This window comes from Podarcis raffonei, chromosome 5 (assembly GCF_027172205.1).
Source record: "Podarcis raffonei isolate rPodRaf1 chromosome 5, rPodRaf1.pri, whole genome shotgun sequence".
In the NCBI taxonomy this organism is placed as follows: domain Eukaryota; kingdom Metazoa; phylum Chordata; class Lepidosauria; order Squamata; family Lacertidae; genus Podarcis; species Podarcis raffonei.
The window spans coordinates 98,022,409-98,045,522 of record NC_070606.1 but is presented as its reverse complement, the minus strand read 5'-3'; the positions used below and the strand labels follow the sequence as shown (position 1 = coordinate 98,045,522).

At 43.4% G+C, this 23,114-nt stretch overlaps 1 protein-coding gene across 8 annotated transcripts in view; it reads left to right on the top strand.

The window, feature by feature from the left end:
* The first annotated feature begins 2,332 nt into the window (after positions 1 to 2,332).
* ARMC9 (armadillo repeat containing 9) overlaps positions 2,333 to 23,114 on the top strand; it is a 104,670-nt gene continuing 83,888 nt past the window's right edge. Inside the window, exons 1-9 of one of the 8 annotated variants that reach the window (XM_053390846.1) lie at positions 2,333 to 2,548; positions 3,520 to 3,604; positions 4,587 to 4,712; positions 5,306 to 5,461; positions 8,409 to 8,564; positions 10,337 to 10,429; positions 13,682 to 13,706; positions 16,878 to 17,035; positions 19,214 to 19,312. In XM_053390846.1, coding sequence (XP_053246821.1) covers positions 3,551 to 3,604; positions 4,587 to 4,712; positions 5,306 to 5,461; positions 8,409 to 8,564; positions 10,337 to 10,429; positions 13,682 to 13,706; positions 16,878 to 17,035; positions 19,214 to 19,312 — 867 coding nt within the window. In that variant the 5' untranslated portion in view covers positions 2,333 to 2,548; positions 3,520 to 3,550. The other 7 variants (XM_053390845.1, XM_053390843.1, XM_053390840.1 and 4 more) reach the window with 7 other exon arrangements.

Below are 23,114 nucleotides of genomic sequence, written 5' to 3'. Positions count from 1 at the left end.
ACTACTTTCCTTTAATCACCCAATAAAATAGTTTAAATTGGTCCCAGCCAAGCACGGCTTTAAACAGCTTCATCATTGGAACTGGTGAGAGACACTCATATTTCAAGGCTGTCAAGCCAGGTTTGTTGAAATGCTCTTTTCCTGCAGATACTGCATTCAAACGCAGTTCACAATGGGCATAAATTAACAATGGCATCACACCTAACAATACTGCATAACAATCAAGTTTATTACAAAAAAACCAATGCAACTAACTAAAATCTATAAAATAATGGAACAAAGGGAGGAATCATAGAATCATGGAATTGTAGGGTTGGAAATTGTTATAAGAATTTTAAGGTCATATATATATATATATATATATATATATATATATATATATATGATGTTCATAACTGTATATATAAACCACATGTCTGAAAACCCACGGGAATTAAGTAGTTATAATAACAAAAGAGTGGCCAAAACCCAGATAATGCAATCAGGTACCGGTAACTTGCCAGACAGGAGATAAACAACACACTCAGATTTCTGTTGTAGACCACCTTTTCTGTGATGTATTTTTGATGTTTCTGGGGGTGGTCTTGGACTCCAGGGTGGGCAATTTAAAATATCTATACAGTCATACCTCATGGGTTTCGCCGTTCAAGCATGCGCAGATGCGCAAAATGACGTCACGTGCATGCGCAGAAGTGGTGAATCGTGACCCACGTGAGCGCAGACGTAGGGTGCGTTCTTTTCAGGTTGCGAATGGGCCTCCGGAACGGATCTTGTTCACAGCCAGAGGTATCACTGTATAAGGGCTTGCACGCATGGCTCTGGGTCCTTCTCCTCTAATGCGTGTGGGGGAGCACCCTGTTGCAACAGATCAATAAAGACAAGGCTTACTAGCTGCTTTGCTTCTCAATATTCTCTGGTTGGCCTCTGTTATTTTCCCCTACCGATAGAGAACCTACAAAAGGACTCTATATGGGCCCTTGGGTTCCCCATAAGGGAAAAGGAGCAGTTTTTTTTACTTATATCAGAAAAGATCCCTAGTCCAGCCCCCAACAATGTCACACTATGATAGTTCCATCAGAGCAAGCATTTCTCTTCCTGCGCATGCTTTTCTGGGGTTTTTATAGACCCCCTCAGGGCTTCTTGGTGGGGAGGAACATTATGACACATGGGGCAGGAGAGCGGGGAATCCCCATTGTGTTAGTGAAACCTGGGCTGGCTCCATCTAGTGCAACTGTTTATATATTATTATTATTATTATTATTATTATTATTATTATTATTATTATTATTATTACTGTTTATTAACTGCATTTATATCCCACCTTTTCCTCCAAGGAGCTCAAGGTGACATACATGCTTCCACTCCCCTCATTTAATCCCCAGGAGAACCTAGGGGAGGAGGCTGTGCGCCTTTCCAATGGTGTGGGGAGCAAATCCCACTTCTAGTTCAGTGCTTTGCATACACTGATCCAGCGGGTGCCCTGTGAGTGCCCACTGAGAAGCAAGCGCCACCGAGTTCAGCAAGGCATTTGCTCTCAAGTATTTACTCATTGTATTAATTATTTCATAAAATGTATACATTTTTAAAAATATATACAATTTTTTAAACTGTTAGAATACGCAGAGTTAGCAGGGATGACCACTAGGAGAAGAAATCAAAATGATGAAAAATATAAGGAGGAGTGGATATTTTTTTAAGGAATATATGAAAATGCATTATAAACAAACAATTAACCTAGCAGGATAGTAAGATTTTCAGCGGGGTAAGAAAAAACTATATGTGTATATAAGCAGTTGCAATAGATGGCGTGAACTAAGAAACGGGAGAAAAAGAGGAGGCAAAAGGGACCATGGAAGGAGAGGATGGGAAATTGGAGGAGGAAAATTTTCTGGTTTTCAGTTTATTTTTTAATCTCTTAAAATTGTTATTTCTTTTCTATTTCAGAGTTTTCTTCTTTGTGGTCTTTGTATTTTTTTCCTTCATTTCCTAGATATGGAATTGTATTAGAAACGCAAATAAAATAATAATAACAATAACAATAACAATAATAATAATAATAATATTTATATAGAGGTTTACAAAAAGATAAAACATTAAAATCAAGGAAAGCCAACAGCCACCCTTTTAAAACACTCTAAAGTTAAAAGTATGTGTGCCCAAGTGAGAAAATGGCTGCCCTTTCACTGCCCCATCTTTCCCAGAACCTTTTGGGAGGGAATTTCCCATCATGCCCTTCATCCCCAGCATCCTTGGGAAGAGGCAATTTCCCAGCATCCCTCTGGGGCTTCTGCCTTCGCAGCCTTCTCTTCCCTCCTTTCCCTGAGCCAGCCCGTTGCTAGGACGCTTCTTTCCCCACCTTCTTCCCGGCCTCTGTTTGGCTAACGGGCCCACGTGACGCAGCGCTCCTTTGCCATTGGTTCCGAGGAGCGGCGTGGCTTTCAACCCGCTGGAAGCCCGAAGGGCGGGGCCGGAGCGGGACTGCCGTTGCTAGGCGACGGGGAAAGGGAGCGCGGCCTACTCCTCTTCGAAGCCTCGGGAAGCGGAGCAGGTAAGCCGGGTCGGGGGGTTCCCCTTCCCCCGAAGCCCGAGGGAATTGGGAGCAGGAGCAGGAGAGGGTTTCCCGAAAGAAAGCTGCCTCTTGCGGGCTGCAGACCCCGGTGAGGGGGGAGAGAGGGAAGGGCACTCTGCACATGCTCAGAGGGGTGTTGGTTTTCCTCCAAAACCTTTCCCGCCCGCTTCTTCTCGCCTCAAGACTGCTCCACGACGGGCAAGAAGTTCAACAGGTGAGGTATAGCCTCTCTCTGCGGAGCAGAGCTTCACCTGTTGGGTTTCTGCCTGTGCAGAAATGGTGGTGCAGCAGCCAAGCTTGGAAAGTGGCAGAGAACCTCCTCGGGAAGATGCAGCCTGGGAGCAGCTGGCACCCCCTGCAACAGGCAAGGGTGGTGGGTTTTCGAGCTCCACCCTTGGGCTACAGATCCCTGCATTGCAGGGGGTTGGACTAGATGACCCTCGGGGTCCCTTCCAACTCTGCAGCTGGTTCTAGGAAACCCGGCCACGGAGCAGCGTGTTGACATTGTCAGGAGGATTTTAATAAGGAATGGGGAAATGTGTAATCTATCTTAAAAACCATTGTAAAAAGCTAAAGTGGGCTTGGAATAACACTTGTAGTTTAATAGTGAATTATGGACATAATGGAGATGCAAAAGATTTGGATTGTTATAAAAGATGCAGGAGAAAAGTGCTAACAATCGGAGCCACAAAGGGGAGGAGGGAAGTCCAGGAGATTCTGTGGAATCTTGTTTCTAACATGTCGATACGTTATTGTAAAATTTTAATTTGAAAAAACCCAAATAAATAGATTTACAAAAATAAAAATAAAGAATTGTCAGGAGCTGCCAGCAGGATGCTGGATTCCGAAGCGAGATGATTTTTTACGATTTGGAAAAGCTAATTTTGATTGAAAGCAACGCTTTATTTCTTATGTGCTGTTTTGTATAGCCCTTCACATTGTAATTGCAGGTTGCGCTACTACAAGAGTCGCCCGACATTTATGATGGGAGACGTCCTTGCTTATGAAGCGGAGCTACTTGGAATGGTGAAGGAGGTGTGTTTTTCTCTTCGAAGGGACTGCTTGTTTAACATTTGCTGAACTTGTGTAGGGTGGTCCAGAATTGCTGGGATGATGATGATGATGATAATTTTATTATTTGTAGCCTGCTCATCTGGCTGGGCTGCCAGTCAAAAGCATATTAAAACATCAAACCTTAAAAAGTAAACAGCACAATTTTTGTTTTGTTTTTTTTAAGAAAAAAAGTGATTTTAATTTAAATCATCTACAATATTGTCTTATTTATTTTGTAGTACAGTACATTGGTTATTGCTTTCATTTTATGAATCAATGGTCTCATTAGATAGTAAAATTCACATTACATCAGCACATTTTTTGTTGATGTGAAATCGTCCAACAACGTCTCTTGAAAAGATAATCAAGATACAAGTAACAGAAAATACAGAACTGAACCTCAAAAAGTAGGTTTAAGGCAGAAAATTGGGTGGTGGTGGGGAATGCAGATGATTACTGCAATATATATAAATATGGTATTTTAATTGTTCCCAAAATAGGAACATATATGAGGCCTATAACATATAAATATAAAGTCTGAAATGCAGTCATCTAATTCAAAGAACCAACAGTAATCCTGAAAACCAAAGCTCTTATGACCAGCAATAATACTGAGAACCAGACGCATTTCAACCCGCTAGGGGTCTTCCTCAGTGGTCAATATGCAAACCTCAATGCAGTCACTGGAAGTGAATCATTAGACTGGTTTGTATAGACATCATGCTCTGAACTTAACTTATCCATAGAATTTGTGTGCATGTACAATAAGTCTGAAAATGTATAGGTTGATATGGAGGTCATGTTTTTCTAGTGCCCAGTCATGTGTATTGCTTGGGCTTTCTCCAGTTTTCTAGTTATCAAAGGTCAGGCATCCAAACAGGTTTCTGTTCTGTTGCCTTAATCTGTTGTTGCTTGTCTTTTAATGGGAATTATTGCAGATTTTCTTATAACTTCTTGTTTGCAGTATTTGGAGTTTGCAGAATTTGAAGATACAGTGAAAACTTTTACAAAGGAATGCAAAATAAAAGGGAAACCATTACCTAAAACTGGGGGTAGTTCAGTGAAGGACTCCAAGGCTCTGATAATTCAGGTAACATTTCTCTCTTTTGTGAAATTAGTGCTTCATCTATATGGGACCCCTATTGCAGTTAAAATCCAAGTTTTTTTCTGCTCAGGTTTGTCTGTGGCAGTCCACACCTCACCACATTGAGTGTGACCCCTTAGTTCAAATCTGCTTTCCCCTGTCCTTGCTGGAAGGGATTCCCATTTGGGATGTCCTCGCTCATCACTTAAAGCCCACTCCTAAGTTCTGCCAAGTAGTGAAGTGCCCTGGGATCTTCAGGTGGTAAACAAATTTAATTAATTTAATAATAATAATGGTAATGGTAATAGTAATTGTGAGCATGTACTGTAGGGGTGAGGAACATTTTTGTTAGGTGGTTGACAGGTTTCTTAAGTACCTGTACCACATTATGCTACCTGTACTATTTGGATTTGGCACAGAAATGGTGCCCTGACTTAGGTGCTCTTGATCAGCCTTTACGCTGTTGAGCAGATTGGTCCATGAAGAATCTCGGAAGGGGATTTTCTGGAATTGAACAGTTTCAGTATAAGTGATTTCATCTTTAACATCACGTAGGAAGTGAGATATTAAATACTTCTTTCTTTTCTTCTCTTTGGAAGGATCTACTAACGTCCTTCACTGATGGAGACCAGGATGTTTTCTTTGAACTGTGGGAAGAAAATATTCCCTCCTCAATCCGAGACAATGAAGCTGTTGCTCAGAAGCTAGAGTTCTATCTTCACATCCATTTTGCCATCTATCTGTTAAAGCACAGTGTAGGAAAACCTGTATGTTTCTTTTTTTAATACATTTGTCCTTATAGATTTTTACTCTTATCTTTTCTTAAGTGAGTGGAGAAGGCTGTGATTCAGTCAACAGCTGAGATAAATAACCCATTGGTTTCACCCCTTTTCCAGTGTCATCTAGGCTTGTGGCTTTCGCCTAGTTCTCACTAAGATGGTTAGAGTGTCCAAGATAGGTCTTCTGACTATGTGCTCCTTTATACAAACAATAAAATTAAAAACCCCTCTGTAGAGAAAATTAGATGTCAAGGAGAAGGGTTCTAGCTAACCCTGACAGCTTGGCTTTCTTTGTAGAGGGATTTTTTATTTTTTAATTTTTTTTAGGATCATTCTGTTGGGAGCTCTCACCTGCAGTTCATAATGGTTCAGTCCAGATCTAGACTGCATTCAGGAATGAACAACTCCTAGCCACAGGCTTATGGGCTTACTCCTCCCCTTCTTGTGTGTAGGAGAGGAGGAGATTAGAAGCTTCTGCTTCTGCCTACCAACAAATCATAGTTACCCATTAATGTCTAGATGGTACAGATTTCCCAGACTATGGTTTGATCCTGGTGGGGCATCCTGGTTTGTGGATAAGGAGAGAAGTGAGTTCATAGACCTTAGTCTCCATGGTGCCCAGTCCTGATCCTCGAAACCATGGGTTTACCATGTGAGTAACAAACAAATCCTGCCAACCTAGCAGTTCGAAAGCACAAAGTGCAAGTAGATAAATAGGTACCGCTCCGGCGGGAAGGTAAATGGCATTTCTGTGCGCTGCTCTGGTTCGCCAGAAGCGGCTTAGTCATGCTGGCCACATGACCTGGAAGCTGTATGCCGGCTCCCTCGGCCAATAAAGCGAGATAAGCGCCACAACCCCAGAGTCGGTCACGACTGGACCTAATGGTCAGGGGTCCCTTTACCTTTACCTAACAAACCTTACGATGCACTCTTAAACACACTAGGGAATAAGCTGCACTGAACACAGCATGCAGAGGATTTCACTGAGTCCTGTCTGCCGTTATGCAAGTATAAAGTACTTTTGGGTGAGTTGCACCCCCAAATTCTTGCTCCTCCATGCCCTCCTGGATGGTGAGATGGTTAGGTAACTGTGTCTCCACAGGAGTCACTGTTTGCTCAGCAGTGACCAATGGACAGATAAAGTTTTTACCTACTGTTTAGGATTAGTTTGAAAGGAAGCAATATAAGCTTAATAGTACTTGTGTAGCACACAGGGGAAAAAATTAGGGCAGTCTGTTTTGGCAATAAAGCACCAAAATATCCCAGTGGCTCTGAAGAGTCAGTTTGGATGGCTCAATAAGATCACCTGCAGGCTGCCTGCAGTATTTAATAGGTGAGAATTGATGTCTTCTAGAAATAGAGAGTCTTGCTGTGTGATCTTTTGCTTTCTCTTTGTTTGGGTCCCTGCTCAATTTAAACTGCTGGACAGGTGTTATAGTGCTATTGGCTACTCAAAATTGCAGGTATTTAAAGATACTTTGTCAAAAAACCTGGAGAACAAAATACTCACTGCATCTCTACTGCTCCCAGTAGATCTGAAATAATACTAAAAAAATATCCCATTGTTGGTTTCTCTGGAAGAGTGCTGTGTCGTTTCTGAAACCAGAAAAACGTCAGAGAGTAGAAACTTGATAATAGGCGAGATGCAAGTTGCAGAAGAAAACACAGTAGTTGTGTTTAATAATACTTAGGATTTACATAGTCTTTTAGGTTTGTTGCGCGGGTGGCGCTGTGGGTTAAACCACAGAGCCTAGGGCTTGCCGATCAGAAGGTTGGCGGTTCGAATCCCCGTGACGGGGTGAGCTCCCGTTGCTCGGTCCCTGCTCCTGCCAACCTAGCAGTTCGAAAGCACCTCAAAGTGCAAGTAGATAAATAGGTACCACTCCGGCGGGAAGGTAAACGGCGTTTCCGTGCGCTGCTCTGGTTCGCCAGAAGCGGCTCAGTCATGCTGGCCACATGACCCGGAAGCTGTATGCCTGCTCCCTCGGCCAATTAAGCGAGATGAGCGCCGCAACCCCAGAGTCGGCCACGACTGGACCTAATGGTCAGGGGTCCCTTTACCTTTACCTTACTTGACGTATATTATCTTAGTAATGCTTCCAACAACCCAGAATTTTTGAAAACAAAAATTTTTTTCCCTTCCAGTAGCACCTTAAAGACCAAGTTAGTTAGTTCTTGGTATGAGCTTTCGTGTGCATGCACACTTCTTCAGATACACTTGAAACAGAAGTTGCCAGATCCCTCTATATAGTGAGAAGGTGGGGAGGGGTATTACTCAGAAGGGTGGTGGGAATGGGTGATTGGCAGATAGCTGTGATGAGCCTGTTGACGACTCTTAACGACTGCAATAGGTCTTCTGAGTAATACCCCTCCCCACCTTCTCACTATATAGAAGGATCTGGCAACTTCTGTTTCAGTGTATCTGAAGAAGTGTGCATGCACACGAAAGCTCATACCAAGAACTAACTTAGTTGGTCTTTAAGGTGCTACTGGAAGGAAAAAAAATTTTGTTTTGACTATGGCAGACCAACACGGCTACCTTTCTGTAACCAGAATTTTTGATTAACACTGCATTTGTAGTTGAGGGGACTGAGGCTAAGAGAGGGAGACTAATTAAGTCCACCTAGTGAATTTGTGGTAGATGAGAGAGATTGGAATGGTGGACTTCCTGATTGGTGACTAGGCAGCGTCTGTGCTTTAGTAGTGCAATCTGCTTCCTCCATTTCTGCCGTCCTGGTTCCATGCACATCGCTTATGGGAAAGAGTGACTCACATAGAACCCAAGCATCTGGTGTTGTGTTTGAGGATAAAATAAGTTTGGAGGCCTCTGCACCAATTGATATATAAAACCAAGATTCCCACCGCGAGTTCCGTCATGCTGTTTTCCAGGTTGCTGACTTGTGTTTCTTCGTTGTTTTTTTAGAACAAAGCAGCTTTGGATGAAAGGGTTGCACGTTTTAAAACCTATTTGGAGACCAAAGGGGCAGCACTGAGCCAAACTACAGAATTCCTTCCATTCTATGCCCTACCGTTTGTTCCCAACCCTATGATCCACCCATCTTTCAAAGAACTTTTCCAGGTATGTATTGAGTGGCTTCTAGTCATGGTGGCTGAATCCTACCCTCAGGATCAGCAGCAATAGGATTTGGATATTTGTTTATCTTACTCATTTAACAGAAATTCTATACTGCTTAACTGCAGAAAAGCCCAAAATGCTTTAAGGGTTTTCAAAGAATACAAAATATACAAATTATCAATAAAATCTGCTGCTATGGGTGGATGGGACTGTTGAAGGTTGGTTGCTGCACTTCAGTATAGATAGGTGAAAATATAAATGATTAAAAAATGGTCATGAAAAATCTTTAAAATTGTTAAAAATGAGGTTATAAAAAAGCAAAATTAGTAAAATCAATATTCAAATATATATATTCTAAGTGAACATTATAGATTAAAATACATGTCACCTTTACATGTTGGGTATGCTTGTCTAAACAGAAAGGTATTTAGCAGGCAATGAAAGGATTCCAGTGAAGGTGTCTACCAAATGTAAGCAGGCAGTGAGTTCCACAGCGTAGAAGCTGCCACCAGTCCCTGCAAGGAAGCTATAAGAAACATTATGCTGGACTAGGGAGGCCTTTTGTCTAATCTTATATTCCAAATCACAAGGAATGATGAATGATGGTTTCTCTGTCAGGAGTGGGGAATGCAGTATTGATTTTTAGCTCAGTAATGCTTTGAAATTGTGGAATGCCCAAAATTGTTGAAGAACCCCAGGTGCCTGACAGATCAAAATATGTTAAAAGAGTTGCCAAACAAGAGAGAAAAACAGCCAGGGTGCAAGCTGTCCATTGCCTTTAAAATCCGCTTGCTGAGTCTGCTGCAAAAATGGCCACCTCTTCTTGTCAATATGTCAGAAGGCCAGCTGTTACTGGATGTGAAGGACCTCTCTCTGGAGGGCATTCAGCATCTGGCGTTGTGGCCAGACAGGCCTCTTCCCACATGCTCAACTGTTGTGTCTCAGGACTCACACTTCCTCTTGTCCCACTGCTTTCCCCCAGGGAAAACAGCTCTTCAGCGCTCAGTCGGAACAAACAGCAATTTGGGTTTTCTTCAGATGGACGTTTGCTCCAGTTTAGCACTAAAGAGTGGGTTTTCCCTGGGAAAGGAGTGGGGCAAGGGGGAAACTTCTCTGTCCCGTGTTTTCTAGGCTTACGAACATGGACAAGAACTTTAAAATGCTGATCTGAATAGCTGGCTAGGTACATAGGAGTCCATATCCTGATTTGAGACTGTTTAGGGTCTGACAGGTTAAAATTAGCACTTTTTGGACTTGCGAACAAATTGGTAACCAGATAAGATGGTTTAATATTGGAGGAATATGTTCAATGTGCTTTTTCCCAATTCAAACTCAGATGGATCTGTTTTGAACCAGTTTCCAAGTATTTTTCAAGGGCAGCCTCACAGAAACCTATCTAAGTTAGCTGTTACTAAGACCTGCTTAGATTTTGGTATACACAATTGTCCACAAGGTTTTCCTTTGCAAGGGCTTCTGTGCAGCTGTTATCATTTCAACAAAGTTTGCAAAAGAGAACTTCATGGTGGTTTCTGCTGCTACAAAATTGACCTACTGTAGCTTAAGTGGCCCATCCACGTTTGCAATCCTCTTAATAAAACTACCATGGCTTCTACATAAAACTACTCCAAATTGTCTGCTATTCTTTGCATTTCACCAGGAGCCATGTTTTAAGTGACATATTCCTCGCTTTTTGGCTTGCAAAATGCTGGTATGTGTTGTAGAAAATTGCTGTACATATTTGATAAACAGTTCTGATTTGTGTGTTGCTTTTCTAGGATTCTTGGGAGTCTGATCTAAAAATGAGGCTGGAAGAATTCCTGTCTGCATCTCTAAAAGCCAGCAATACCCCAAGACTTCTGACTCTCTATGTATCCTTTGCAAAATGCTCTAAAGATAATTCACTGCAATTTAATCCCTTTCAGGGGAGCAGTGAAATTAGTGGAGCTGTCAGCCAGTTAATGATACTCTGCAGCCCTGTGTATATTTACTTCGGGGAAAGTTCTGCTGGGATCAGCATTATACTACTTTCAAGTAGGCAGCAATCTGGTTTATTTTTAGATGATTAATTAGATATATTTGTATTGATTAATCATTGCATAAGCTTTTCAGAATCTGGGCCTCATCCATACCTTGAATGCTTTATGAAACACCTGAGGGTAACTTACAGAAGGGGTGGGGAACCTTTTTGGCCCAGTGGGTCAGATATTTTATCTCCTCCTGTGGACCAGTATTGGCAGGTGTGCAGGACCACTTACTGGTCAATCATCTGATGCCATAATGATGTAAGACAGCTGAGATTTGTAAAAGCTTTGCACAGTGCTTCCCAGACACATAAGCACCAGCTGGTTGTCAAGCTCCTGGGAAGCACTGAGCACAGCATTTGCAAAACGCCCTGCACATAGCACCTGACATACCTGACAATCAGCTGGCTGCCAAGTGCTTGGGAGGCATTGTGCAAGGTGCTTTGCAGGTACTCGCAGTCAGCAGTGCCTGCAAAACCCCTTTTGGCCAAGCTGAAATATGATGTCTGGTGTAGGGCAGGTGAGCGTGGCTTGACTGAAATGGCCACACAGTCCAAATCTGGCTCACAGACTGGAGGTTCTCCATCCCTGATTTAGAGTCAAGCATAGTTCGCTTGGAAGGGATTCCATAACGATGGGGACACCACTGAGAAGGCCTCCTTTTTGTAAAGAAAAAGTTGACCATCCTCTGCTCACCAAAAACCTCTCTGCTACAAATTGTGCCTATTTGTCCCTGATCTGCACAAGAGGACTGGCAGGTGGCCTTTCAAAGATGCGATGTTGAGGTAGCTTACGTAGTTCCAACCTCAATGACTGCTTAAACTGGCAGAGCTGAATTAAAAGCCTCTGGGACTGCACTGGTGTATGTCTTCCCTCTCTTTCACCCTCCAAAGAGAAACATGCAGTTAAGGTATATACTTCTAAATGTTTGGCACGTACTTATATGTTTGTTTATAGTGGGTTGCCATGATTTAGAATTGAGTGGCTTTTGCCTGAGACAAGTGTCCCTGCATGAACCTTCTGTTGGCTGCTCAGATCCCAGCCATTGTCTGGTGGAATTTTATGAGACAGTTCCCAAGCCTTCAGGCTTGTTTACATACCTAGGAAGAACCAAGTATCCCAATGCAATCCTCATTTTATTATGCAAAATTTGCTGCATCCTTAGGGAGAGGTTGTCACTCAGCAATGAACCGTATGGAAGGTCCCAATTTGTTATTTGTTTTAATTTTTTTATTAGGTACTTCAACAAAACATATTAAAACATATCATCCTTAATTTCCCCCCTCATTTCCCCCCTCCCCCTCCCTCCCATAAACAACCCGCCCTCCCCGCCCCCCTGACTTCCCTCAGTTCCAATCTCTGGTTTCTCTATAAATACTATTCTCTGCATGTTACAGAATTGTATAAGTCCGTAATTTATCTAACTAATTATTATCAATAAAAAAATTTGTGAGTGTTTATTCAAAGCCTGCCAAGGAGTCCAATTCACTTTGTTGCATCTTTAGGTGCTTTGTAAAAGGTTCCCATTCCTCTTCAAAGTCACAGTTATCCTTGTCCCATAGTTTATGCGTCAATTTTGCTAGTTCTGCATAGTCCATCAGTTTCTCTTGCCATAATTCTTTAGTCGGGATTTCCTCAGTCTTCCATCCTTGTGCTATTAAGACTCTCGCCGCTATCGTCACATACATGAAGATGTTTTTCAGCTTCTTTGGCAGGTCTTTCCCTACAATTCCTAACAAAAATGCTTCAGGTTTTTAAACAAATGTTAGATGGAACATTTTCTTCAATTCATTGTATATCATTTCCCAAAATTTCTTAATTTCATTACAATCCCACCACATATGGTAAAATGTCCTCTCCTTTTTCTTACACTTCCAACATAAATTTGAACTGGTTTTCATTTTTCCTAACTGCACTGGTGTCATATACCATCTATATATCATTTTCATATTTTAAATCAATTTTCCATAACCTTTCCCAATCTTCCATCATAATGTTATGACCTATATCTTGTCCCCATTTGATCATGACTGATTTTACCTCTTCATCTTTCGTCTCCCATTCTAGCAGTATGCTGCATGCGGCCTTCAATAGTTTCACTTTCCCTTCGATCACTTCTTTTTGAAACCTAGATCTTGTATAGCTGAACCCGGAAGGTCCCAATTTGAATCCCCATCCGAAGAAGATCTCTAGTGGCAGGGCTGACTGAGAGCAGGGAGAACAGCTGCCAGTCAGAGCAGAGTCTGCCATGCTAAGTGAACCAGTCAGTGGCCTGGCACAGTGTAAGGCTCCTTGCATTCATCTGAGTTGTTATTTCTCACACTTAAAAGCAAATTTCTAGCATGTCTTCCAGCTGTGTCTTACCTCAGTTGCGAAAGCTTGTACCCTTCATGCTTCGTTCTCTGATTTGTCTTAATTTCATTTCATTCATGGGGGCCCATTAGCCAATACTGTCAGGTGGAGATATCGTAGCTTACACTTTGCATGCAGTAGTGGATTCCACTTTCAGTCCCTGGCATCTGTTACAAGGACCCAGGGCCAGGTGGTAAGAAGGCCTTCCTCTTCCTGGAACTCTGGTGAGTTGCCTTCAGCAACCTGGTGCCCTCCAGATGTTTTGGACTACAGATCTTGTCAACCCTGGCCAGCATGACCATTGCTGACCAGACTAAAACATCTGGAGAACAGCAGGTTGGCAAAGGCTGACTTCATTCAAAGGTCCATTAAACTTGCTTGGGTCGACAACATCCACCTCTTATTCCCAGCAAGTTTTCCAGAAGCAGACATCAGACGCTTGCAAAAGAATAAGAATGACAAGAGAGTCTGGGGAGACAGATAATTTGAAACTGAGTTGAGCTATAGTGCAACACCTTTCACTTAACACCAGATGCAGAAAATGTGTGAAGGAGCTGGCGTGGACCAGCGTTCTCGCAGGGCTTTGAACTAACCATAGTCTTGCTGAGTCTTGGTTCTCCATCTGTAGGATTTACGGGATTTTTTTGTCCTTAAAAAGTGCTACGAGATCAACGAGGCACCAGTCCATTTTCTCTCACTGTTCACTGAGCGCTTCTTTTCCTTAGCTCTCATTCTCTCCCACGGCAGAAGGAGAACGCACAGTGCAGCCAAGGTAAATAAGCAGCCTTTCTGGAGATGACATGTATATTCTCTTTTGGAATCAGAATGCCTGTCATATGGCATTAAAATGGTGATTATATTTAGGCTCTGAGCATTTTTACACATGAGGCTAAAATGTTTGGGCGGTATCCAGTTAAAGTGTTCCATCAGCACAAGAATGTACACTTGTGCAATGGACCCCTTCCTCCATTTGCACACCCTGCACCTTGCCCAGATCTGCTCCAGACGGCAAAACACTGCCTGCCTGCCTGCCTGCCTGTAGGACCCTACCGCCCAGCAAATAATGCATTCCATCCTATTGAGCTTCCAAAAAGAGCACTTACAAAAACATTGCAACTGGGAATTGGTGGGTGAGTTTGCTTTTTCCTCCTCCCTCCCTATCCATTTTTCTTTTGTGTTGCACCTTTTACATTAATAAACCTTAGAACAAATTTTGGCTGATGAGCAAAATAAAAAAAATAAAAATACTATATATAAGCAGTCAAACACAATACTGGACTAAATGGTGGACTCCTAATCTAATGCAGCAGGGAAACCCTTCTATTAATATGCATTAATGTCTGGAGCTGACCCAGCTAAGCCTTTAAACATGTTCAGAAGCACATTTAATTATGTGTATATGTAACTTTTAATTCTCTGATAACTACTGTATAGTGTGACTCTCTTCATGGAAAATGTCCCTTCCCATCCAATCTATTGTTTTTGTCAATAGTTATAAAAGCCGGAGACACAAAAGAAATCTGGTTTAGAAAGCAGTAGGTTCTTCTGAGCTTTGCCAAGACTAGGGGAGCCTGGAAAAATCAAGTTTCTCAGTTGTGTAGGACAAAATACCTGGTAGGCAATTGATGGCTGCGGTTGCATGGTTCATTTTGTTGTCGGAACAAAATCAAAACGAAATGCTTTTCAACTGGGGGGAAAATTTGACTGAAATGTCCTTGGAAATCCTCTTAATTTTTCTGGTCTGCTGAAGCTGATGAAACTAAAACAGCAAAGCTGTTTTTGACCTTATTTTAGAGTTTCTGCAGTAGGTTTGGAGTTTTAGGAGCTCTTCAGTGCTGTCTCTTATCATTGTCAACAGAAGCAAGATTGAAAACCAGCCTAGTACTGTAATGATTTCATTTTTGCTTGCCTCCTTTTGCAGCAGCTTGAACGGCTGAGAAAGTTTCAGGTTCAGTAATGGTGGGGAAGGCGGAGGTTGAGATTCAGACTAGTCACAGTGGTTTTGTGAGTGGCCAGTGAGCTACCTCTAAGGAAGGGGCTCTGTACATTTTCTGGGAAGAAATGCAAGTGTGATGTAGTGGTCCGACTTTGGGGGGAAATGTTTAAGGCACTTCTTGTATATTCTTGAAATTAAAAGCTCAATTGGTGCCATATATAAGTGAAATGCAGCTCAAGACCTTCCTCAGGGACCACCTCTCCCCATATAAACCAATGCAGACCCTGCAGTCATCCTCTGAGACTCTTGTTTGTGTGCGACCTCCGCAAGAGGTCTGGAGGGTGGCGACATGAGAACGGGCCTTTTCAGTGTTGGCTCCCTGTTTGTGGAATGCTCTCCCCAGGGAGGCTTGTCAGGTGCCATCATTAAATCTCTTAAGGCACCAGTCAAAAACTTTTCTTTGCAACCAGGCCCTTTGATGCTTAACTATCTGGGGCCTTTTAGAAGTGGATGGGATGTTTTTAATGTGTTTCCGTTCCCCTACTTGGTTTTCATGTATCTCTGTTTTTTGGGTTGGTTGTATGTCGCTTTGAGTTTCTTTGGGCAAGATAAAATAACTTAACAAATTTAGTAAAAATAGAAGAAAAGAACAAGCATCCCAGAGGGTAGGGATGTGAGTGGATTTGTGATGGTGCAGCTGCCAGACATCTGTGCTGTGCTGTACAATGCTGACTTCTGCTCTCAAATAGCAGAACCCGTGGAGAAGATTGTCCATTTGGTAAGGAACAGCGAGTGCTTCCATCAGTCAGGTTGCGTATGTCAGTATGGACCCTAAAGCAGGTTGCAATGCTTCTCTCCCTATTGCCCCCCCATAAAGGTTAGAACTGCTGGGTGTTTGTTGGAAGAGGCAAACACACATTACTTTTTGGTACTGGGATGGTGATTTCTGAGAATATATATGGCTTCAAATGCACCTTCTAAAAGCAGTGCTATATCCTAGCAGAGGAGTTTTCAAGTATTTCCTCATGAAGTGATTCCATCTGCGAAATGAAAACACCGGTTCTGTTTTAATGCTTTGTTGTAAAGTTGATTTCTGTGATTTTCTTTTTCATTTGGATGTTCCCCAGTAAATACTCGGCTCTGTTTACAAGTGCCACCTTAACTATCCTGAGCAATAGTTGCTGAGACACAATGTTCTAGCAAGACCGTTAAATTGTCTAGTTTTAGAGGCAAATATTCTCTGCCCGCTCTCCCATGTTTTGTTTCAGTGTTAGGGTAGTGATGTAATCTAGAGGTGACAGAGGACATTCTCCCTCTCCTGGTCTATGTCTTATGACGGTGAGGATATTGTCTGACAATTATACTTGGTGCTGCAAAACTGAGTAAGTGCTACCTCCTGCTCTTTTGTCACCACGTTGGATTGTTAGCCAAAGTAGGCGCCAACAGCATATTCCGTGTGTCCGTGTAGATGTTATATATAGTTTGTTCACTATGCATTTGGAATCTTCTTCAGATGCTGTGACCAAATTTTGCATGATGGTTGATGAGATTGAGGAGCAAGTCTCTGGCTGTTCTTAGCTACAAATAGGCACCATTTTGGATTGAGATGATGATGATGATGATGATGATAATAATAATAATAATAATAAAATTTATTTATACCCCGCCCTTCCCGGCCAGAGTCAGGTTCAGGGTGGCTAACACCAGTAAAAATACAGTAAAAACATAATAGGGGGAAAAAACCAATTTAAAATACAGGTTAAAATGCAATTTAAAATGCAGAGATGGCACACTGAACCATTCAAAACAGCACTTATTTTAATCACAGATTTCAAAACTGCACTTTTTTGTTACTTAGAATTCCTGAGCAACACCATGTGCAAGCCATTGTGTGTGTGTGTTTTGCATTAGCTGGAGTGCTATGAAGGAAACAGGACTGTGCCAGTCCTCAGTATGTCAGTGCAGATGGCAAGGGGGAAAGGCTCATAATTTCCCTTTCTTCCACAGAAATGCTGCAGCAGCTACATCAGCAGCTGGTGGAGTCTGAACGCAAAACCATGACCTACCTCAAGCGGTTCAACAAAATCCAAGCCGACTACCACAACCTCATTGGGGTGACAGCCGAGCTGGTGGATTCCCTTGAGGCCACAGTCAGTGGCAAAATGGTAAGGGGGAACTTGAGAGCATCCACATTTGGCGGTTGGGATAAACCGCATTTGCATATTGCCAAATACTTCTTATTCAGATGGGTCTGATGAAAGAGGCTCTTGCCTGTGAAGTGGCATGCCTACATAAATTGGAATTTATGCAGTTGAGGCCTTAACTGGCAGTGAATGACCAAGAAAGAGACCATGGAGGTTGCAGTGAATAGCTCGATGAGGATGTCATTCCAGTGAGTGGCAGCTGTGAAAAAGACAAATTCCATTTTAGGGATTTAGGAATGAGATTGAAAATCAAACTCCCAGTATTGTGATGACAAATCTGTGCTGTTACTGCACTTGGAGTGCTGCGTATGGGTTTGCTCAAAAATGTTCAGAAAAAGGCAGCCAGAATGTTCACGGGGCAGGAAAAACTTCCCTACGAAGAAGGGTTTTGTAGTTTAACGATACACTGTAAGATGCAGTGCTTCCTTTTTGCCTGTCCTGAATCTCCCACCATTCAGTTTCAGTGGCTAATAATAATAATAATAATAATAATAATAATAATAATTTATTTAGACCCCTCCCATCTGGCTGAGTTTCCCCAGCCACTCTGGACGGCTCCCAATCGAGTGTTAAAAACAATACAGCATTAAATATTAAAAACGTCCCTAAACAGGATAACCAAAAGCTCTAGAGAAAGGGAGAAAATCTTCTCCCTATACACTTTCTCCACACCCTAAGTAATTTCAGTTCCTCTCAATTGCTCTTTTTCTAAGCTAAAAAGCCTTGTCCCAAGGAGCTCCAAGAAAATTGGACACCCATTCTTTGCGAATCTGTTTACTGTTTTATTCTAGTTCTACCAGGTGGTGGTGCTGTTTAGTCGAGTGTTGCATTCAAAGGAGTTTTGGAAATGAACTGTGAGCTCATCCGACTTTGCATTTTATGTTCTTGGATTTCATACACTTATTTCATACAATGATACAATCACAGTGGCAGAAAAGGCTAAATGAAGACCAGCCCTTCTCCCCTCCTCCCCCCGCATCCCAAGGTGAGGAAGCCACAGAATTTTATCTTTTGATGCAGGGTGGCATATATAAATCTAATAATAATTAAAAACTGCATCACACAGAATCCCACTGACAAGAGAGCAGGAGCCAACAGGAATATGCTGCACCAGCGCAGTTAGCTCTCAGTGACTAAAGCAAGCATATAAACCCCCACTTGCGAGGACAAGAGCTACCTCCTCACTTCCAAAATCCCAAGGGGTTACTAAGACCGTCAAGTGAGGGAGAAAAATCTTTTCTGGTCCCAGGTATTATCACTGTTCAATGAGCATAAAGCAAAACTCATCCATTGATGTGAACCTTCCTAAACAAACAAACAAAAATGTACAGTATTAGAGTCCAGAGTGATTATGGGTTAGATCCAGACTTAGTTAGGTCACACTGCAAACCTTGCCCCGTTGATTCCAGTGAGACCTGAGTACAACTTAGGATTGGAGTCTTACGTTAAAACTCATTCAAGCTTTACATGGTCTTTACAGTAATACCTCCGTGAACGTCCGCCTCGTCTAGCGTCCATTCTGGCGAACATCCTCGGCAAACATGGAAGTACCGGAACAGGTTACTTCCGGGTTTGCCACACGCGCAGAAGTGCAAACCACTCCATGTCCAGATGCGTCGCTTTGTCCTGCGTCCTTTTTGGTTAGCGGCCGGGGCTCCGGAACGGATCCTGGTTGTAAAACCAGGTCTGACTGTATTGCTATCGACTTTTTCCAGCCTACCTATGTGAGGGATCAGCCAAATGAAATTGGAGGCAGTTGTGACCAAACTGCTTAATGCAGGGGCGAGAAACCTTGGCCCACACAGGCTATGATTTGGCCTGCCAGACTATTTTGTCTGAGCTACACCCCCCTGCCCCACGCATGACATAGATGGTGTCTGGTGTGGGGGCAGTCAAGGTGGGGCTTGCACAAAAGGGGCTTTGCAGGGATCTTGCACAGCACAGAATGGCTGTTCTGCCGTACTTTTACTGACATGACTCAAGCATTCCTAGCCTCTCCTCCCCCGTTTTTTGGCCCTCACACCTATAAGAGCAGGGTGGCATTCTGTCCCTTTTGGCACCTCCTTGTGCAAATAAGTAGCCGAGGTCAAAAGAAAATGTAATTTCCCACTGACTTGATGTGTTACCTTTTTTTGGTAGATCACCCCAGAAGATCTGCAGAGCGTTTGTGTTCGTTTATTTAGCAACCAGATGAGGCAGAGCGTAGCGCATAGCATAGACTTCACAAGGCCTGGAACTGTGAGTATAACCTTTGGCGCTTGTCTTTGTTAAAAGATAAAACCATGACTCTGTGGTCATACAATGATGTACCACCTAACCAGTACACTTCCCCAGCGGTGCATAAGTCTGTGATGGTTTTGTCATGTGCTGATGGCCTAGAGGAAGGTCGTTCCTACCAGTTCTCAAAAAGCAGAATGTGGTGCACTGGCAGCACTTTTACATGTGCGGAGCACTCTCTAAAGCAACAGTTCCCAAAGGCTGTCAGTGGCCCATGAGCTTCACTGAAGTGGTCTGCAGTGGCAGCTCTGCAAAGTGGTGTAGCTACATGGAGGTGGGGGGGGGCTCAGGTGTGTAGAGAATGGTGGGCACAGTGGCCCCTCTGTTGATCTTCAAAGCTTGGTGGGTAGGACAGGCCAGTTGTGATGGGAGGGTGCTCTGCCTCCCCCAGAGGAACAAAGCCATGGCTGGTGTCATAGGAGAATTCCACAATCACATAGACCAGTAATCACATAGTTCAAAGAGGGAGTTAACTCTTTATGAGCAAAAACATCACCTTCACAGACTTGGTTGAGTGCCAGGCCTTATGAGCAGAGCAGCTCATTCCTGGTCGTCTTCCTCCATGAAAATTGGTGGCTGAGACTAAAAGTCCCTGCCTCCTCACCAGAGCTTTTCCCAAGCAGTCAGAGATTGCACCTGCATGCAGTCAACCGCTGCTCCGCCCTTTTTATGCCTCTTCTGGTTCTGGGAGACCAGGCAGGAGGGGAGCTTGTCGCAGCAGCAGGCGGAGACACCCACGACTCTTCACCATACTGACTCATCTCTTCCTCTTGGCCTCTCCTGCTTCAGCTTCTGCCTCTGATTCTGCACTTCTCTCTATCACAGACTCCCCCTGCTCACTGAACCCTGTTACCTCTTCACCTTCCGACACCTCCTCTTCCCAGACTTCTCCCTCTGACCACTCATTGTTGTCCTACCACCACACCCCGGACTCTGAGCCTTTTCTTTGGTGGTTTCCCAGCTGGTTCCTCCACCATACTTATGTATTCAACCAGTTTATGACATCTGGGGAAGTTCCTGAGGGGGGGGAAATAGGAAAGGAGTGGAAAAGTCAGAGGGAAGGAGCCAAGCTAATGCATGAGCGAGAGAGTGACTCCGAATGGGAGTTCTCCATTAATAAACAAAAAGGATAGCACCCTGTTCCTAAAAATATTCATATTGATTTTTAATGGTATATTATTGTATTAAAAAAGAATTCCTAATTTTTTTGAAGAAAAATATTTAATATTTAGCACAGCGCTTTGCAGTGGCTAAACAACAGGCAGAAAAATCATGAAGTGGTCTGCCAAGACCCTTGGCAATTTTCAAGTTGTCCAGGCGCAAGAAGTTTGAGAGCCACTGTAAAACTTTTAATTTGCTTGCTTATAAAACATGAATGGGAGGTAGGGCACTATTTGTTCTCATTTTTACAGACAGGAAACTGAAGTTGCAAGGGAGTGCTTTAGCAAGGCCATCTGTTGAGTGAGTTTGTGACTCTTTGAACCAGGTCTTCCAAATTCAGCCGGCCCTATCTGGTGGAAATATGGACTGGGTTCTGTGTGCAGTGATTGTGATTCTCAGCAAGTGGAGAAAACCTGGAGACTGTCATAATGGGATCAGATTTAAACTTCTTGAGAATCTTGGTTCTAATCCCTTGACCCTGCCTTCCTCCCCCAACTGCCATCCAATTTTCTTTCTGTCCTTTTCCCTCAAAGCTCATGGAGCACGCTGCTTACTCCTGCTGTTTCATTTTTATCTCCTCCAACTCTGTTTTGACCCTTTACAATCTGGCTTCCGCCCCTTGCACTCCACAGAAACTGCTCTCACGGAAGCCACTAGTGACCTTCTCACTGCTAAACCTATGGGCCTGTCCTTAGTCCTCCTTGTCTGGGACCTTTCTGCTGCCTCCAATACAGTTGATCTCTCTCTCTCCCCTACTTGCTTCCCTTTATGCCTCGTGATTCCATCATCAGCTGATTCTCTTCCAACCTGCCTGAATAATTGCTCTTTCAAGGTCTCTGGAGGGGGAGAACTCCTGCCTGGAAACCAATCTCCCCACTGTGGGAGGACATGTGGATCCAGAATTGGCCTCCACAGTCACTTACGGACTCATTGTTAAATCTGTGTTTTTGGAAGACAATCTTACTCGGCTACGAGGGATCGCCAAAGAAGAAGAGGGGGACACTCTCTTCCTTTGCTTTCCCTGTCTCCATTGAGCTCTGTGGGTAGCCCTCTCCTATCCTCTGAATATCAGGGGAAGGAAACCATTGGCTTTTCAGAGATTTACAGCTCCCATTGGCACCAGCCAGGACTACCAATGATGAGGAATAAAAGGAGTTGGAGCCCACCTAATTTGGAGAGCCACAAGTCAGTCTCTCTCTCTCTTTCTCTCTCTCTCTCCCCCTCCCTCCCCCTCCCCCCCACTCTATATAGACTTTGTCCCTGGATAGCCTCATATTTTCCAGGTGTTTCCAGTACCACTTACACACTGATTGCACCCAACTGCATCTCACATCTTCTGTCTTCTGTCCAAGGCTTTCTCCAGCTGCCGCTCAGATGCTTCTGCTGGGATTCTTCCTCATCCTTCTGGGTGCCACATGTCAGTGGGAGCTGGGGCCAGAGGGCACAGCAGTCTGAAGTGAGCTGCTTCAGGGCAAATCCTAAAAGGATTAGGAGATCAGCCGCTGCCCAAAGTGGCGAGACAAGCAACAGGTTGGTTGGGGGTTGCACCTTCTGCAGCCTCACAGCTGCTGCTGCCACCGTAATAATAATAATAATAATAATAATAATAATAATAATAATAATAATAATAATGGTAATAATAATAATAATACGCTGCCCTCCTGACTGGGTTGTCCCAAACACTCTGGGCAGCTTCCAGCATAATAAAATAATAATAATAATAATATTAAATAATAAATTTTATTTATACCCCGCCCTCCCAAGCCAAGACCGGGCTCAGGGCAGCTAACACCAGATATAAAACAGTTGATTAAGATACAACTTAAAAACAAGATTAAAATACAACATTAAAATGTATTTCAATAGAAGCTCAAATCAGAAACTTTTTGGGGATGAAAACGTCAAATCTTCACCAAGGCCAACTATTCAGACTGGTCCTACATGGGCCAGAAAAAGCCAGGGAAGTCCCCAAATAGGAGTTCCATCACAGAAGGAAAAAGGAAAGAGGGGGAGGGGATCAAGTTGATTCCAAGCTGAAGGCCAGGTGGAACAACTCTGTCTTATAGGCCCTGTGGAAAGAAATCAGATCCTGCAGTGCCCTGGTCTCATGAGACAGAGCGTTCCACCAGGCCGGAGCCAGTGCTGAAAAGGCCCTGGCTCTGGTTGAGGCTAATCTGACTTCCTTAGGGCTCAGGACCTCTAGAGTGTTGCTGTTTATGGACCTTAAGGTCCTCCGTGGAGCATACCGGGAGAGGCGCTCCCATAGTTACAGCAAAAACACCAAACATTAGAAACTTCCTTATACAGGGCTCCTTTCAGATGTCTTCAGAAAGTTGTGTAGTTCTTTATCTCTTCGGCATCTGACAGAAGGGCGTTCCACAGGGCGGGCCCCCTGCCGCATAAATATAGGTTTTATTATTAATAATAATATTATTTTACACCCCCTCGGCTTGGTGCCATGGGGCGGGTGGGAACCGCTTGCACTGCCCTAAATCCAGCACTGGAGAGGGGGAGTCCTGATCCTGAGGGTCAAAGATAGAAGCCACATTCAGCCCTGCATCTTAGCCCCCCCCCCCCCGCTGCTATAGAGGGTGCGGCACCC